At 47.9% G+C, this 16,462-nt stretch overlaps 5 protein-coding genes across 7 annotated transcripts in view; 3 read left to right on the forward strand and 2 right to left on the reverse strand.

The window, feature by feature from the left end:
• The first annotated feature begins 1,480 nt into the window (after positions 1-1,480).
• Positions 1,481-7,447, forward strand: LOC125956818 (monocyte to macrophage differentiation factor). The gene is made up of 4 exons (XM_049689036.1): positions 1,481-1,587; positions 4,425-4,938; positions 5,133-5,492; positions 5,567-7,447. Exons 2-4 carry the CDS (start codon positions 4,465-4,467, stop codon positions 5,873-5,875), a joined length of 1,143 nt encoding a protein of 380 aa, XP_049544993.1. The 5' UTR covers positions 1,481-1,587; positions 4,425-4,464; the 3' UTR covers positions 5,876-7,447.
• Positions 7,448-7,573: 126 nt separating this feature from the next.
• Positions 7,574-8,155, reverse strand: LOC125958118 (uncharacterized). Its single transcript, XM_049691245.1, has 3 exons — positions 7,949-8,155; positions 7,769-7,891; positions 7,574-7,709 (listed from the first exon to the last, which is right to left on the reverse strand). The coding sequence occupies exons 1-3, from the start codon at positions 8,080-8,082 to the stop codon at positions 7,574-7,576; spliced, it is 393 nt and encodes a 130-aa protein (XP_049547202.1). The 5' UTR covers positions 8,083-8,155.
• A 511-nt stretch (positions 8,156-8,666) lies between these two features.
• On the forward strand, positions 8,667-9,536 carry LOC125955552 (cilia- and flagella-associated protein 20-like). The gene is made up of 2 exons (XM_049686686.1): positions 8,667-8,942; positions 9,021-9,536. The coding sequence occupies exons 1-2, from the start codon at positions 8,667-8,669 to the stop codon at positions 9,534-9,536; spliced, it is 792 nt and encodes a 263-aa protein (XP_049542643.1).
• A 264-nt stretch (positions 9,537-9,800) lies between these two features.
• On the reverse strand, positions 9,801-11,384 carry LOC125957555 (monocarboxylate transporter 12). Its single transcript, XM_049690343.1, has 4 exons — positions 11,231-11,384; positions 10,691-11,164; positions 10,358-10,627; positions 9,801-10,286 (listed from the first exon to the last, which is right to left on the reverse strand). Exons 1-4 carry the CDS (start codon positions 11,300-11,302, stop codon positions 9,801-9,803), a joined length of 1,302 nt encoding a protein of 433 aa, XP_049546300.1. The 5' UTR covers positions 11,303-11,384.
• Positions 11,385-13,309: 1,925 nt separating this feature from the next.
• Positions 13,310-16,462, forward strand: part of LOC125953691 (regulator of G-protein signaling 7-like) — a 5,377-nt gene continuing 2,224 nt past the window's right edge. The window contains exons 1-3 of one of the 3 annotated variants that reach the window (XM_049683402.1): positions 13,310-13,443; positions 15,497-16,199; positions 16,286-16,462. The exon at positions 16,286-16,462 is cut by the window's right edge and continues 542 nt beyond it. In XM_049683402.1, coding sequence (XP_049539359.1) covers positions 15,738-16,199; positions 16,286-16,462 — 639 coding nt within the window. In that variant the 5' untranslated portion in view covers positions 13,310-13,443; positions 15,497-15,737. Of the gene's footprint in view, positions 13,458-15,369; positions 15,388-15,496; positions 16,200-16,285 lie in introns of those variants that run through there. The other 2 variants (XM_049683401.1, XM_049683403.1) reach the window with 2 other exon arrangements.

Genomic DNA, 16,462 nt, shown 5'->3' on the forward strand with positions numbered 1-16,462 from the left:
CATAATCTAGTGAGTGTTTTGTTTAGCTACTGATGACTGTTTTATGTGCCTATAAAATTGGCTACTTACAGAGTGCAATTCGTAAAGGATTCCAGAGTGGATTACAAACATTAGGCGTTAAAACGTTTACGATTGAAACGACTGTAGGCCAAGCAAACGAGCATAACATGTTTGCACAATTAGATCCGTCCGTTAAACACATCACAACAGGACGCTTATCAGCATCTCCGTAACAGCTTGGCCCTCCTCGCGCGCACACGAGGGGTGTTAAATTGTTCGCCGTAAGGCGTTAAGTGTTTCCAAACCTTCGGTCGATTCAAGAAAACCGCAAATCCCCTAAGATCTCTTTCTCCGAGAATCGCCGTTTGATAAACCATTCACACGGTGCTTTGCTACATAATAGAGGATTATTCACAGACAAGGGAACGGGTCTGATAAAGTTGCTGGTAAAATATGACTCATCCTCGTTACGCCGATAACGATTGGCTGCTGGCCAAAGGATGATGTGGTAGTGGGACATCGGTGGGTAGTTCACACAATGCTATCATTGCTAGAGGAAAATTACCAAACCACTCGGTATGGAAACGCGGCCACGGGGAGTAAAGTGGTTTAATTTGATTAAAAATTGATGGAGCAGATTAGTGTACCATCATCCACCCGCAACAAACCCCTTTCCAACTGCAGAAGGAAAACAAAGAAAACCCGTTCGCCGTTCCTCATGGAGGATCAAGAATTTCCCCTAACCGATGGCCGAGTTCTGATTCCGGTTCTGGTGTATGCTTAAATGGATGGTGCTGTTGCGAATCCGTGTTGGGAAGAGGAAAGAGACCTGTTCTACCCGGGGAGACGTTTTGGGCCGGCTATGGAAGGCACGTATCACGAATCTTCACTCGTACTTACATGCTGTTTCCTCCATTTTGCTGAAACCGATAAGGAGTACAGGCGCGTAAACGAAACCTCCGAACTTTTATCACCCAGATGCTGATAAATGGGGCAGAAAATCCTTTTATTCGATTCGGAATACCGCAAAGTGTTCTTTTGGTCTCGAGGATGCACTTTTTTTATTTTTTTTGACGTAATGACGTATGCACTGAGGAACTTGACGTAAAAGCGGCCATGTAGACATTTGAATCGGTAAAACTGCTTCTAGACGACGACGAATATTGGAGAACTTCTCGACGAGAACTTCAAAATTAAACGTTTAATTAAATGAAAATTAAAGCTTGCCACACCTTTTGGAGCTGTCGAATCGTATGTAAACAGTGACCTTTTGTTGTGTTTTGAAGGTCGTGAAAGTATTCGCGACAACTTTGTGTGTCGTTTGGAAGCAGTTTAATTTAGAAGTTCTCGTCGAGAAGTTCTCCAGCATTCGTCGTCGTCTGGAAGCAGTTTAATACACCTTGGTCCTACCCCCCGGGCAGAGAAAACGATCAAAACGACCTAAACGACCAAAACAATCAGAACGATAATAAACTCGGGACAAATTCTTGGCGCGTGCTGCTTTCTATTGTTTCCTATTGGTCTTCTTGTGCGGTCGGTGTAGGTGCAATGAAACATTAAGAAGCCGAAGGAAAATCTGCGTTTCTGGTGAGATTTCTGAATTAAATGAACAGTGTGTGTGGGTGTGTGATTTGTGCGTGTGCTTTTTGAGTCCCCCTCTTTTTGCGTGAAGACACGCGATTTCCGAACTCCAACAACGCGCATCGGAAAGCGAATATTATTATATTTGGCAGTACATTTCTCGTGTGGTTCACTCAAGATTCGATAGAAATGTGATAGAAGTGTTTATGGGGCGCTCCCCTTTTCAAGGCCGTTCGATTATTTCGTAAAACCTACTCGGGTGCGTTCGGAGTTGCAGCTGCATTTTTCCATTCCAAGCACGGTGACTACAAGAAACCGTTCTTTCGTGACTGCGGTGGGGCTGGAGCTGTTGTAATCGCAATTGAGTAATTTGCCCGCAGACGGTACCGTGGTACTGTGAGTCTGCATCACGCAAGACCTCGGAATCGAACATTAGTGAATGCTGGAATGGAAGGGGAAACGATGCACATGTTATGCGCTGCTGCTACTGCTCATGCTGCTGGTGCTGCTGGTGCTGCTTGCATCTCGCTGCCGCAAGCTATGCAGCTGTTATGCAGTCATCTCCAGGTGCCAGCAACACCTGTGATAGCGGCCAGAATAAACGCAAGATAAGCTAAGCACGTGCTCCTGGTTTCGTTCGACCGATGGAGCGACAAATGTCCATAAACGCGAAACACACATCGTAAAATCCATCGGTTTAGCTTGCTCCTTCACTCCTTTCCTTGCGATTTGTCTTGTGGGTGGTGTTATCTGGTCACTGGCGACAAAAGACGGAACGAAACGAAAAGGGTGAACGCTAACCAAATCGCTGTTGCCACACCTGTATCGTACGCGGTACGGCTGTCTGTCCTGCGGTATTCGAATCTTGGGTCCGCTCGTTTCGTGCCATAATCCAATTCACAAAGGTCCTCGTTAAGCTATTTTTATCAGGGACACCGCCACCGTGTGTGTGGCCTCCGTTCCGTTCCGTCGTCCAAAGAATGTTCAACGATGGTCATGAATGGAGAAGGGTTTCCTTCCGTACACCTTTCTTCGTGGATGGTGTAGAACACGGTCCCCGTGGTCGCACGTTGATTGATTCCGCTTCCCACGATAGCTGGGCGTGATTGATGTTAATTCGTTTTTGAGCGACCGCGGACAAAAGCCGCACTGCGTTCATAACCGCCCAAGAGGCACCCCTGTGATAAGCTACTCCGGTTGATTTTGTACTTTGCTTGTTGCTGCGACAGGAATATCTTGCCTGGCTTTTTCGACGATAGACGGGTGTGGGTTCCAAGCAGAATGTGAGTCTCATTTCGTTCTTCTGTGTGGTCTGTTATCGTATGAAATTCATGTTGTGGTACTCGTGGAATTAGTCATTTGCTTGGGAAAACCGACCAGCAAGCGACTGCTGTAACGTCATCCCCCGGTCACTCTTGAAAAAGTCGAACCTCAGACAAGCGAGGCTAATCTAATTAAATTTGCCATTTTCATACGACCCTGCAAGATACAATCACCGGACCGGGTATATGGCCTAATTAGATTTGAATGTCAGCAGTACGAGCAAGTCAACTCAAAGTCCGGTCATCGTCGCCTAGCTGGTCGACTGTGCCTTGAAATAGATTTAGCGACTACGTGTGGGTACGAGATTTTGAAACATCCCAGTAACCTGCGACACTGAAATGCATTCCCAGCCACAGAGATGCATGACAATGTAAGCCATGCTGAACCATGCTTACACAGGATCGCTATCGCCATTTACCCAGTGAAAGGTGAATATACCCTTAAAAGTGGACCTCAATTGCGCGGCCGGTTTTCGCAACAGCTTAAAACGGCAATGCTGGTGCGGAAAGTTGCTTTTTTCAGGCTTACCCTTCCTTTTTTTCGTACCTCAGATGTTAATGACTGAGTAGACGGTGCCGATGCCGCGCTTACTTGTAACGCGAATTTGCGTGCGTCATTTACGGCTAATCAAAGCTACTGGTGCGTGGTTTCGTGAGGCAACCGAAGCACCACTTGCAAGATGTTTTTTTGCTCTCCCATCCAGTTTCTTCGCATCATCATTCACTTCATTTGCTGACTCGTTAGTTCGATGGGGCCTGGGAGTCTGCAAAATGTCCAAACACACACGTATACATACGCACACTCTTCGGGCAACAATGGCGTCAGCCAGTTTGAAAAGTAGCACCTCCTGATAATGTAGTTCTTATGCTCGCACGCTTCTCTATCTGCCTTTATACCTTCGCATGGCGTTGGAATGATGTGTTTCGTTTGAAAACATCCTGGTCGTTATCGCATGGGCCGGGGTCGGCTTGCTGGTTGCCCTGCCGCCAAGGCATCTTATCTAGAATTCTTTTATAGTTCCATTTTATTCTTCGATAATGCCAAGACACTAATCTTGTCTAGCGTCTGTTTAATCTAACCGCTAGTTGTCCGCATCTTTGCCGCCAAAAATTGTCCGCTTATCAAAGTGGCTTTTGCCATCACGCGAGATAGTGTAGAGAAACGAGCATAGCACAGAGCACGCTTTGAATCACGCTGGTCGCGCGGGTAGCAGGTGTGAGCACGTGGCGCATGTTTGCAAACACATTTTATCAGCCGCAGCAAATCGGATCGCGACAGCAGCTGCAGCGTCCCACATGCGCTGTTAGGGCGTCGAACGTTACGACGAAGCGAACGATGACACCACGGCACTTGTCCGATCGGTTGCTTTGGTAGATGGAAATGTATTTTTATCGCAACATAGATTGTCTCAATCCCTGACCTCCCTACATTGGTGTGATCACGCTTCTTTGAGATGACTGAGATGACCTTTGTACCTTCGTTCTGATAATGCTAATCGTTCTCTTTTTCAATTTCTACAGCGCCAGATTGTTACCAGCAGCTTGGCTTGCCTCGGTCAAAATGCAGGATGGACTCATCTCCCGGACCGGAGCATCGATCTACGCCGGCGGCAGTTATACGGCGAGCCTCGGTAATGGCGCCAGTGAAGGCTACGCAAAGCCGACGACCACCGGTAGCAGTGGCAGTGGGCAGCAACAGTTTTCACCGAGCAAATGCTTTCCCACACGATCCTCCCCAACCCACTCAGCGGGACGGACGAATGAGTTCAAACTGTGTGGCTACGATGGCAGCAACAATGCTGGTATCACTGGTTCAGGCAGTGGTGGCGCGATCGGTTCTATGAGCTCGTTGATCGATGAAGGTGGTTCCAGCGGTGGGGGTATTGGACTAGCGACCAAAGCCGACATCTTTGGTGTGCTAGAGTTCTGGCTTAAGCTGCGGCACGATCTCCGAACGCTACCTTGGGAACAGCTAAGGGCGGTTAAGCTCAAAAACCCTCGTGCCGCACGAGGTTGTGCCTACATTCCGACGGAGGTAGGTACAGTGCAGAGGAACGGAACGTAGATAAGACCGGTGATATGATAAGGTTGAAAAGTGAAAGTAAAGATTCGATGGACAGCTGAGCGAAACCGTGTCCGTTATCTCGTCGAGAATAATGTTCGCTCCTATATCTAGTTGATAAGATGGTGACAGAAACATGGTACTGACTGTCATGTTTCCCTTTCCAGGTTGAACACATAGCGAACGTGCTCACACATGGTATGTGGGTTCTACCTTCCATCTATGGTGGGTTTCATCTGTATTGGCGGAGCTATACGATCGCCCAAACACTGGCGGCCATCATTTACGGTATCTCGCTATCGATGCTGTTCCTCGTGTCCACCTGCTTTCACTGTGTGTGCTACTGCAACCATGATCGCCCTATGAAGGATGTACTACATCGGTGTGATCGCGCAATGATTTATATCTTCATTGCCGGATCGTACTATCCCTGGTTAAGTCTTGGCCACACCACACACCCGGACATCGTTTCCGTTGTTAAGTGGATCGTTTGGGTGATGGCAGTTCTTGGTATCATTTACCAACAAGTAAGGACACTGCTTCCGCGTGCATTGGTATCTTTTGTTTCTAATCTTTTCCTTTATGACTGCTCTGCTTTCAGATGTATCACGAACGGTATAAATGCTTGGAAACATTCTTCTACGTCGTCATCGGAGTCGGTCCATCACTTGTGATCGTGCTCTGGGGCCATGAGTTTACCGGGATGGCCGAGCTAAAGTTCGGTGGTATACTGTACATAGTGGGAATATTGTTTTTCAAAGCCGATGGACTGATTCCATTCGCTCATGCCATCTGGCATATGTTCGTCGTGATTGCGGCATGCGTGCATTACTTTGCCATCCTGACACATCTCTTTCCCGTATTACCGCCAGTGATCCCAAACGAGGTAGACGGTTTGAGCGAGCTGTAAACGCGTTCTAGTTCGACGCTATGATGCGGATAACAGACTTATTGCTGGTCAATTGAGTCGCAACGTTCGTCAACCACCCTTTCTACTTGTGTGTTTGTGTAACGTGAGGAACCCTCCGGTCAGAGCCACTCCGTTTTTTGAGTATTCATTTGTCTCATCATCCTTGCCAGTCTGGCTGTTTCATCTATCATCAGTACTCTTATCATCGCCAAGCGAAAACTAGTGTTAGGAGAAAACAATCAAATCTTGTTTCGTTGCTCAATTTCAACGTAGAGTACGTTCCAAAGACCTGTTAAATACTCATTTTTTTCAGTTGTAACTCGAAATGTATGCTCGAAAATTCCTTTAGCAAATTGCAAAAAGATTACCCAATTTTTTGGATGTTCTAACTCAGTCGGCCGAGAAGGGGGTATATTCGTTCGTTATGTGATACGTTAGAGTTAGTATACGTAAAGGAAGATGATTTGAACGAATATTTTCGTTTGAAGATTTGTAAAAAATGTTCATTAATTTGTCTTTTGACTTTTCGGCATGCCTTATGTTCCTGACCGAGTGGATCCTTCATTCCATTCAGCTCTTTATATTTTAAGCTAGATTTCTAATAGCCAATACCATGGCTTGAGACGTAAGTAATTGAAAAGAAGATATAAGAAAGGTTTTGGCAAGGTGTTTATCGGGTTTCTTGGCTAACTGCAGTCTACCTTAAGTATTAGCAAAAGTACATAACATTATTCTGCAAATGTTACACCGATGCAATGGAAGCGAGAGCTTGCAAAAAAAAACAAAACCTACATCCACTAACCACCCACCAATGAATTTTGAATGGAAAGTTAAGCTCTTAAGGCTGTAGAATGGTAACGTCCACCGACGGTTTCTTCTTCTATTTCTATCGTATAGTTTGTGTTCAGATGCTGGTAAGTAGGGCATAAGAAATGATAGAGGTGTTGCGAAGAGGAACATAAATGGACTGGGGTAAAATCAACCATGACATGATAAACACATATGTAGATGCGATCTACCACTCGAAAGTAGAAATTAATGCAAAACGAATATTGTACTCCAACACTTTTAAAACTACGGTATACTCTCTTATTACAACCCACCAATTCAGTAAAAAAGCAAACAGAATCTAATGGCGTAGTAGCCTGTCGGAATAACAGAAAGATAAAGATTAAGATTAAAACAGACACTTTGTGTCCTCCATTGCCTAGAGTTGCTAGAGTGGCGTGTTAAATAGAAATAGGGATCAAAATAGAAACAAGTAGAAATGCTTCTAATTGCAACAATTTAGCAACAAACGTATTCAGAGAGTCACAAAAACAGCAACAAATTATGCCAAAATTATGTCCTCCTCGTGTAGCTTAGAGAGGCCACCTTGCATAGAACTCTGTTATCAATACCGATGCGCACTTATATCCACTGCACAGATAGTTGCCAATACAATGAAGTTCGTAGAGGAATATATGCTACAACACCACCGCCATGGGGAACATTAGGGAATGAGTAGAAAGGATATGGTATATAAAATAGGTGATTGAGACTGTGAATAAACCCAAACGAAAACCAATTCTTCAACAACAGAGATCTGCAAAGTATTCGAAAGTACCTTTATTGATTACAGCCAACACTTCTGTCTTTCCGTCGCTAAACTATTGCATAACACTAACAAAACTAACGATTTTTGCCGGATCCAAAGTCTCAGTATACGGGTGCCTTCATGATGTCGTGCAGACGGCGTGTTTGCCGTTCCGAGTGGCGGAAAAACTTATCTAGAACAAACTCGATCTCCTTGCGAGTGTGGAGCGGTGGCCAGAGTGTCGTAATGGCAAAGTGTCTATTCACGAAATGCAATGATGGAATACGTTGTAATCGGTTATTTTCACGTGTTCTTACCTATGGAAACGCATGGAATCGTAGGCCGAATTCTGCATCAGTTCCAGACTTTTCAGCTCGCGGTTAAACTGTTTCTCGTACTCCACCAGGCTGTCATGGTATCGTTGGCGACAGACGGCGGCGCTACAATCCGGGTTGTCTTGTTGAGAAATGGAATTTGGTGTAAACACCGCAACTTACTATGGTGGCTGCAGGTTCGTGTAGCTCGGATGTAAAGACTCATCAGACCGGGAACTGGGTTTCTTTGGTTTCTGACCTGGCTTACGCTTCGATTCGCGTCGCTTCTTGCGCTGCTGCTGCGTACTACGGTCCATGGTTCACCTGGAAGATACACTAGAGATTTTTCCTTGCATGTGAGAGCAACAGCCAATCCAATGGAAATTTCGCGGAAACCCTAAGCTGACGATGCGTATGGATCCGTTGCCATTCCGTGGCCAACTACGACGGCGCGATTTACATACCAGCGATCTAGATTGGGTCGGTTAGAGTTCTGTTCGCCATCGGGTTACCAAGGGTAACAGAGACTATTTCCGACGTTGTTTAGTTAATGTAGGTCAAATTCGTGGGAAAGTGTGCAGTACTTTGCGAAATGTACTGGTGTTTGATTGAAAGGCTAAACATACTAGGTCGTTCCGCCTTTCGTTTTCGTCCTTTCGTTTTCCAATACCGGTCTGATGCTCGAAGGGATGCATTTCGGAGCACAGCGGCAATAATATCCTTTGGGCATGAAAGGATTATTTTAAAATGATTAAAATGCTTTTTACGATTTGATGATTGCGTCATAGTAGCCCTGGTGCATAGCTTTACCTCAAGGTTATGATGAGCTTGTTGAACCTCGAACTAGTAATCGGTGGCAGAGATTCATCCTCAACATCTCGCAATAGAGTCTCCTTCGGCCATGTTCCGTCACAGTTTTCAGCATAAATTCGTGACTGTATACAGCAGTATTGGCAGCAAACCGCTGGCCATCTGGGACGTGCGTACAAAGAATGGCCACGTGCGACGGCTGACCGATGAAGATCTGAACTCGCTGGTACTGGAAGTGATGGGGGTGAATGTGGCCACCACATACATCACGGCACCATGTGCCCCGTGCCCTTCACTTAGTATCAAGCTACCTTTCCTGGTAATGTTGTTGAAAAATTTGAAGAAATATTTCTCTTTCGAAGTACAGGTGAGAGTTGGCCTGAGACGGCGAGCCGCTACGTTTCCATTAAGAACATTCCACATTTCCACATTTCGTTTACATCAGATACTGGACGATCGGAAGTCTCTGCGAAGGTTGCGCTTCTCGAACTACCAGAGCGAAACGCGTGTCGACTGTTTCAGCATTACGATGCCCCTATCGCTGGTGCCGAACTGGAACCAGGTGCAGCTCAATCTGGCCGATTTTACGCGACGTGCCTACGGTACGAATTACGTTGAGGCGGTACGTCTTCAGCTGCATGCGAACGTGCGCGTGAAAACCATCTACTTCAGCGATCGGTTGTACACTCAGGACGACACACCGGCCGACCTTCGGTTAGTGCGACCGATCCCTAGGTTGATTAAGATGCGGGTACCGGCCGGCATGGCAACCGGTAGGCTGGGCAAGGTACCCGATGAGCCGGTTGAATCGGTACGACCTACGACGCCGGAAGCAGAAGAAGCTCCTGCTACATCATCAGAACCAGTGGAGGATCCAACCACACCACCGGAAACAGAGGAGACTCCTGCTATGCTGCCAGATGAGGAAGTGCAGGAGGAGCCTGTAGAAGCGACGGAATGAATCGATGAATTGAAGTTATAAATTAGAAGTTTCAGGAATGTATGTTAACGAATCCCATCGGATCGCCGCGACCTCGCCGCTCTGGTGCTAGAAGGTGCAGCATAAAACTCTTCTCTTTCCTCATTCCCAGTAGCCTTCGCCCTCTTTGGGCAGGATAGCGCTGTGTTCACCCTTTCTTTTTTGTTTGTTTTCTCAGAACGGTTTAAAATTCGTTTATTAAAATCCGCTTTATTAAAGAAAACTATCCAAACAGCACCTCCGCAGTTAATGGTCATCTTTAAAGTACATCTCACATAGCCACAAGACGCAGGTAGTGACGAGCAACACATTTTGCGCGTGTAGATTGAGCGCGTAGCTGCCGGTGAAGTCGGCAAACCAGCCCAGAATTTGCCCAAGACTTAGAACTAGAATGCCCTTCGTTACCATGTTGAATCCCAGGGCATTGGGCAGCATTTTTTCGATGTGTCGCTCACTGCAGTACTCCGAGACGGTCAGGTTCTGATTGACGATCGTTATCGATCGGAATATGCCGTAAAAGGCGGATGTTACCATGAGCGGCATCAATGAACGCATTTCCGCCATCACGCTGCGAGCCACCACTAGGCAGAGACCGGCCAGGAGAAACGTTGTGCGATGCGAAAAGTTCATTTTGTCTACAAAAGCTGGCACCGTCACCCTTGTGATGAGGTCGGTGGTGGAGAGCACCGACATGCAGTTGGCAGCTTCGAGCATGGTGAGATTAGCTGATTTCTGGAAGGTTTCATCAAAGAAGTCAATCATCGGTGAACAAATAGGAGGAGCTGGTATCTGGTCGGGCTTACCTGTAGAAAGTATGGGAAGAATAGAGAAAAACTTGTCGAGGCAGTGTAGGCCAGCCCGAGACCAACTATCAAATTCAGAAAGGAAACCTGCTTCAGAATAGCAAAGTCCATGAGAGCTGCTAGCTTGGACCAGCCACACGATGGTTTGCCACAGGATGCTTCACCGTTCGGAATGGTGGTTCCAAGCAAAGGTTGCGCTTCTCCATCATCGTCGATCAAACTCGCTTTAAGATGCCATTCGACTGGCTGCAGCAAACACGCTCCGACCACCTGCAAGAAGAGACCATGTCTTGATTACGTGCGCGATCACGAGTGTGTTGTTGCTAGATATACCCCGTTGAATGCGAGTCCACCGATGATAAGTGTTGCATCGCGAAAGTTAAAGTTGCTTAGCAAATATTGAACCAGGATGGGCATGAGTATTTGGCCAACCCCGGTACCTGCTAGGGCGAATCCTACGGCTCGTCCCTTTCGTCGCCGGAAGTAGGAATTTAGTGATACGAACGTGGATGATTGGATCAGCCCAAGTCCAAAGCCAAACACAACGCTATACGAAAGCACTATTTGCCACAGGCTGGTGCTGTAGGAGCAAAGTGATAACGCTGTCCCGGTGAGCAGACTGCCCAGGATGGCCGCCTTCCGTGGTTTGAATTGCTTGATGATTGGCCCGGTGATGAGTCCGGAAAAGTTTAGCGAGATGTTGCACACATTCATCACCAGTGCGGCCCCAAACGCGTGTTCACCCAAGCTGGTAAGATAATCGGCAAACATCAACCCGAACACAGACACCAAGGATTGATTGAACACCTGGGGAGTGAGTGGAAAATCAGGTTATTGGAAACATCCTTCCATTCGATCGCGATCGAAACCTACATTCACTAGGGCACAACCGGCCACAACGATCCACCCATAACCACCGTCTGGAGGTACTAGTGAAGCACGCATATTGATTGATGCCTAATTTAATACTAAATTGGTAAACTGGTCCGTGATCACTGATTTTTGCGCGCCAATACTGCTGTCGCCATGCCTGTTTCGGTGGACACACTCTCGCATTCTGATTCACAACCGCAACCGGGATGTGCGATCGCGCCCTGACGGTGTTATCATGTAGCGCTCGGTAAATAGAGACTCAGAGGAATGGGATGATATCTTCTCCTTCCAACTTATTCCGCCCCCGCCCCTTATCCAACAGATAATGGCATCCCGGAGCTGGCGTGAGTGCACCGTGTAAAGAGTAAGCTCAGCATGATGCATGATAAACGTGCGACCTTTTCGGAATCGGCCATCCAGAACGTGCTACTCGCGGTCTCCGTGCAAGCTGGCGCGTAGTAGGAGTAAAGCTTTTGTTGATTCTCCTTTGCTAGCGACATGAATGCATTCCTCCCGCTGCAGTCCGCGAGACGTGATAAGCACAGCTGATTTGCACAGTTTCGATGCGTTCATTGAACCCTTGTTACCGAAAAAGCAGTTAAGAGATGTACACCGTGTCCAATATTACGTAGAGATCGTAGGGACGTTTGCCTATTTGGAAGCTGTACACTAAGCTGTTTGCGGCTAAAGCGTCGATGAATTATTTCTGCGCCGTGTTATGCTATTTTTTATCCGCTGGCAAGACGGCTCATTAGAAGGTTTGTTGTGAATTATGAACAAGAATATGGGCCACTACGGCCAAAGTTTCATGTCCTGCTGCACATTGTGGATCAAGTCGAAGAATTCGCTGCTAGTTTATATGAACTCTCGACAAGGTTTTATGAGGACTCTTACGAGGATTGGAAAGATGATGTGACACAGTCTTCCGACCCATTAGGGGTCTTCGTTAAGTCCATTAATAAAAGGGCAGAAGAGGCTAAGGAAGACGTGACATTTCCTCAATTCTTGGACAGAGCTAGAGGAACCAGAGTGACCAAAATTCGCGCCTCGCTACCTCCTGCCAAATGATCTGCGGAAGGCTGAACGTTCTCAAAATCCACTCCTGCGGTGGTGAGCAAGCAAACAAGAACTTAATGTGGAAGTTGAAGATTGGAGCAGCACAGAAAAGGCACAACGCCGCTTGAAATTGAAAGCAACGTCCACGAAAACTGTAATGTGGGCTACTCAGCAAAAGCCACTTTGGGACGAAGTAAACCGGAAATTGCACCAGCAAACGGAACTGGAAGAAAGTAGTTGTTAAAAGGACAGAGTGTGAGTTCCGGCTTAACACAAACTTGGAGCAACGAAGGAGCAGCAGAGTAGAGCGACGAATTGCAACAGTACAACAGAGTGCCCTGGGTTTCAAAAACGAAGCCGACGAGCCAAGCCGACGACAGCAAAGGAAAGGCAGGCGCCTACTTTAGGTTTTCCTGCAAAGGTGCTGGTGGTGACTTGTAAGAGCGGTTAGTTGGTTAGTTAGTTAGTTGGAAAGCCTCTGTTCTGTTCGAAGTGTTCAGGTTTAGTACGTTGGTACGTTAGTTAGTTTGAACTGTTTGTCCGTGTGAATTCAAGTGAGAATGGGTAAGGTAAGAGCCAGAGCATAAGCTCCTAGGAGCTCGGAGCGGAGGTAGCTAACTTCGCAACGCAACTTAACACGACTAAGACAAGTACTAGTTTCTTAAGCTAGGCGGCGTCCGTGATAGTTCGTAGGTTGCGTCTGTAAGTTGTTCTTTTTTTGGGAAACACCAAATAAACCTCTAGTTTAGTCCGTCCGTCAACACGTGAGTCAACACGGGAAGGTTTACCAACCACATAGAACCACGAAGAAGCACAGTAAAAAAAACCCCAGACCAGCACTTGAAACCAAAAATTGTGTGAGAGTCGAGTTAAGGGCTAAAAAGTCGAGTGGCGTCCTCTACAGGCCAGTTCTAGAAGCTCCACGTCGCGAGAGAACACAACCCTGCCGAGAATTCAACCCTGGCGTGTTGCGCGACTTCCTCGGTGCGAGATTTCTCCCAAACACGCCTCAAACAAAACGGAACTCCACGGAAGCGGACGCCACCGTGAAACTGCTCCGTGGAAAAACGCGTCACAAATCCCGTGCTCCGCGGAACTGGGTGTTGTTGGTGACCATTTTCCGTGGCTGTTTCGTGTTCACAGCGAGTGCCGGATTGGTGTGTAATCGCGTGTGTTCCATCCTCAAAACGCTTTTCCGCCTGTGTATGGCTTGTGTGTGTGCCTGCGTGCGTGCGGTTTTTCTCCTTTTTCATCCGTATCCTTGGCATCAATTTCCTCGTCAAATCCTCAAAGTTTTCTTCCTCCTACCGTGGGCCTCTCTCGCTCGTTCCACCGTGTTTTCTCTCGCTTTTTCGCTTCTCAACGCAGCCTTCTTTTCGTGGCGTTGGACGACGCATTTTCTCCAGGCTTCAGGCTCCCAGCGGTTCAAGCGTCAGCACAGTTTGCACTCCCAGTGGCCGTTGCCTCCGGAGGTTTGGTGTTTAATAGTTGCCTGGAAGCGGAAGCAGCCCCGGTGCGATAAGGGGGACACGTTACAAGCGAGAATCACAATTCGTTCCCAGTTGCATCCTCGTGCGGTTTTTGCGGCCGGAGAAGAATCTGTCGTTCTATAAGAAGCAAGCAGGATGAAGAGCGGCTCTTCGCTAATCCCTGCTCTAGGCACGGGTCGCTGATCTTGTAAAACGGCGTGTGTCTCTTCCCATCACACACAACGCGCTCAGCCGAGCCAGCCTCCAATCCATTAGTCTGATGGAGGCTGGAGATGGGATATCCCGTCATCATCGAAATACAAGCGCGCGTTGGCCACTCTCGAAAGAGTTCTTCGTTAGTCCTCCTCGGGGTGACCTTTTGCGGTTTTCGGTATGACGTACGAAGACGCCAGAACGCGAGAACGGAAATCCCCAAAGCACAAGATGCTGGAGGAAGGAAAGTGGCACGTGCGTAAAAGGATTTATCAGGGAGCCGATTGCCGATGACGGATTATTTGTCGAGGCTGCTTCCGGTGGCGGCACAGTCCTCTCCGCTCCCGCCCCTAACCATTTTAAGATGCCCTGCAGATGACGTCCGTAGCGGCGAACTGCGGCTGGCAGAGGGGAAGATGATGACGGAACAGAGGAAGGTGGTGATCAGAACACTCTTGATGATGCGATGTGGAGCGCCTTCTTGGCAAGATGTGAACGGGATGAAAATAGCATCAACATGTTACCAATCGCACCCCAGAAGCGGCGAGCTCGCGAAGTGTGTACGATACGGATCCATAATCTATCTGAAAAGCAATCAGCTTCAAGCAAAACCAATTGACCGTGGATGCATGGATTTCATGACGCGTTGAGAAGCTGTTGGGTCAGTCACTCTACAGTGAAGCTGTGGCTCGGTCATATGTCTCGGCAAACAACTGAGCTCGGGTCGGATGACGAATGGGGCCGGTCGGTATGCCATCGGGAATCGGATCGGAGTCCGTTGATGTGGCGGCGGCGGCGACGGCAAGATACCATCGCCGTAGACAGTCTGTCGCTCGCTAACAGTCGCGGCGGGACCGGAGATATGATTGATTGCGGCTGCACTGCCCTGAAAGGGCCGCATGATGGTGCTTCGATTCATGCCACCGCCGCCAAATGATGCGATGGTTTCTCGTCCCAGCAGATGCGTTCTCCTGCTTTTTTGTTTGTTTTCGGTAGCTGCGGTCAGTGAGGGAGGAACAGGGACACGGCCCTTTTTGTGTTTTGCTGGTAATTACTTCCGAGTGCCACTGACCCGGGCCGAGGATTGCTTATCATGTTTTCAGCTTTGCACGGCCAGCGAGAAGCGATGGCAGCTTCGATGTGGTTCATGCCAGGCCATCAACGATCATGTTTCGTCCTTCGCAAATGGCCAGCAATAACGGTCAGCATCGGTTGACCGGTTATCGCTTGTCCTCTTTGTTTTTGCTTGATAATTTTAGTGGGAGTACATCTGATGTCACGATTATTAAAAAAAAACACTGCCCGTTAAATCATTATTAGCCATGCATCGCGCAATCTATAGTAACCAGTGTAACGATCCCAGCCTGCTTATCGCCAGCAAAGGAGTAGCGTCTCCCGAGGCTTTCAAGAGGAATTCAAGTCGGCATCAATCTGTTGCCCGCGCGTGTTGTCTGTCCTACTAAGCAGTATCTCAAACGTTTTCATCATTTTGATTAACTCCGGAATGCTCGTTTTTCTTCTTAAATAGGCACAGTTGGTAGCAGTTCGATCCCACGAAGCACAATCTCTCGAAAACCGATCTTTTAATCGGAAGCGTCGTGCGTACTCTTGTAACGAAAATGCGGCATTATTTGATTAAGCGCTTCCGGTGGTGGTGGAACCCAGAACCATAGAAGTGCAGTGGACACATTCAGAGCGGTGCGGTATGTTGATGCATCGACGGTGGTATTGATGGTGCGCTGTGAACCTTCAACAAGCGCAAGTATGGTATGGCGATGACCACAGAGATGGATAAAGACAAACCAGTGACAGTGATAAGTGCAACGAAGAAGCAGCTGAACGCCACCGGAATGCCAGGCGAACGGGACAAGGAGTCTCCCGCGGGCGCGACTGCAGAGTCGACCGGCACAATGGGGACTACTGCTGCCGGTGGAACCCTTATCGTCCCGACGATAGTGACCGATGTTGCCGATGGCGGCTGCGGGGACAGTGTTAGTGAGGGTGGTAACGAAAATAAGGAAAACAATATCAAGCCAGCTGCCAGTGCTAGTGATACAAAGAGCACGCCAGTGACTGCTGCTGCTGCTGCTGCATCTGGTTCTGGTTCTGGTTCCAGCGGAGGGGGAGGAGGAGCCAGCACGAGCAAGGCCGCAAACAGTCAACCCTCATACTCTCATCTATCGCAGGTGGCCCTGAATCAGGATGCACCCAACATACTCGTGTATAAGAAGGTACGAAAATGGGGATACCGTTACGGCTCCTGGCCAGTTGGCTGGCATTACTTTTTTTTTCTAATCGTTTCCCTTCCCACCCGCAGATGGAAGCGATCGTGGAGCGGATGCAGGGCGAAGAGGGTGGCGTTTCGGTGCGCACGATCAAGGCCTTCATGAGCAAAGTACCGTCCGTATTCACCGGTGCCGATCTGATCTCATGGATCATGAAGAATCTCAACATAGAGGACGTGAATGAGGCTCTTCATCTGGCCCATCTGCTG

This window comes from Anopheles darlingi, chromosome 3, assembly GCF_943734745.1.
Source record: "Anopheles darlingi chromosome 3, idAnoDarlMG_H_01, whole genome shotgun sequence".
NCBI classification, from domain to species: Eukaryota; Metazoa; Arthropoda; class Insecta; order Diptera; family Culicidae; genus Anopheles; species Anopheles darlingi.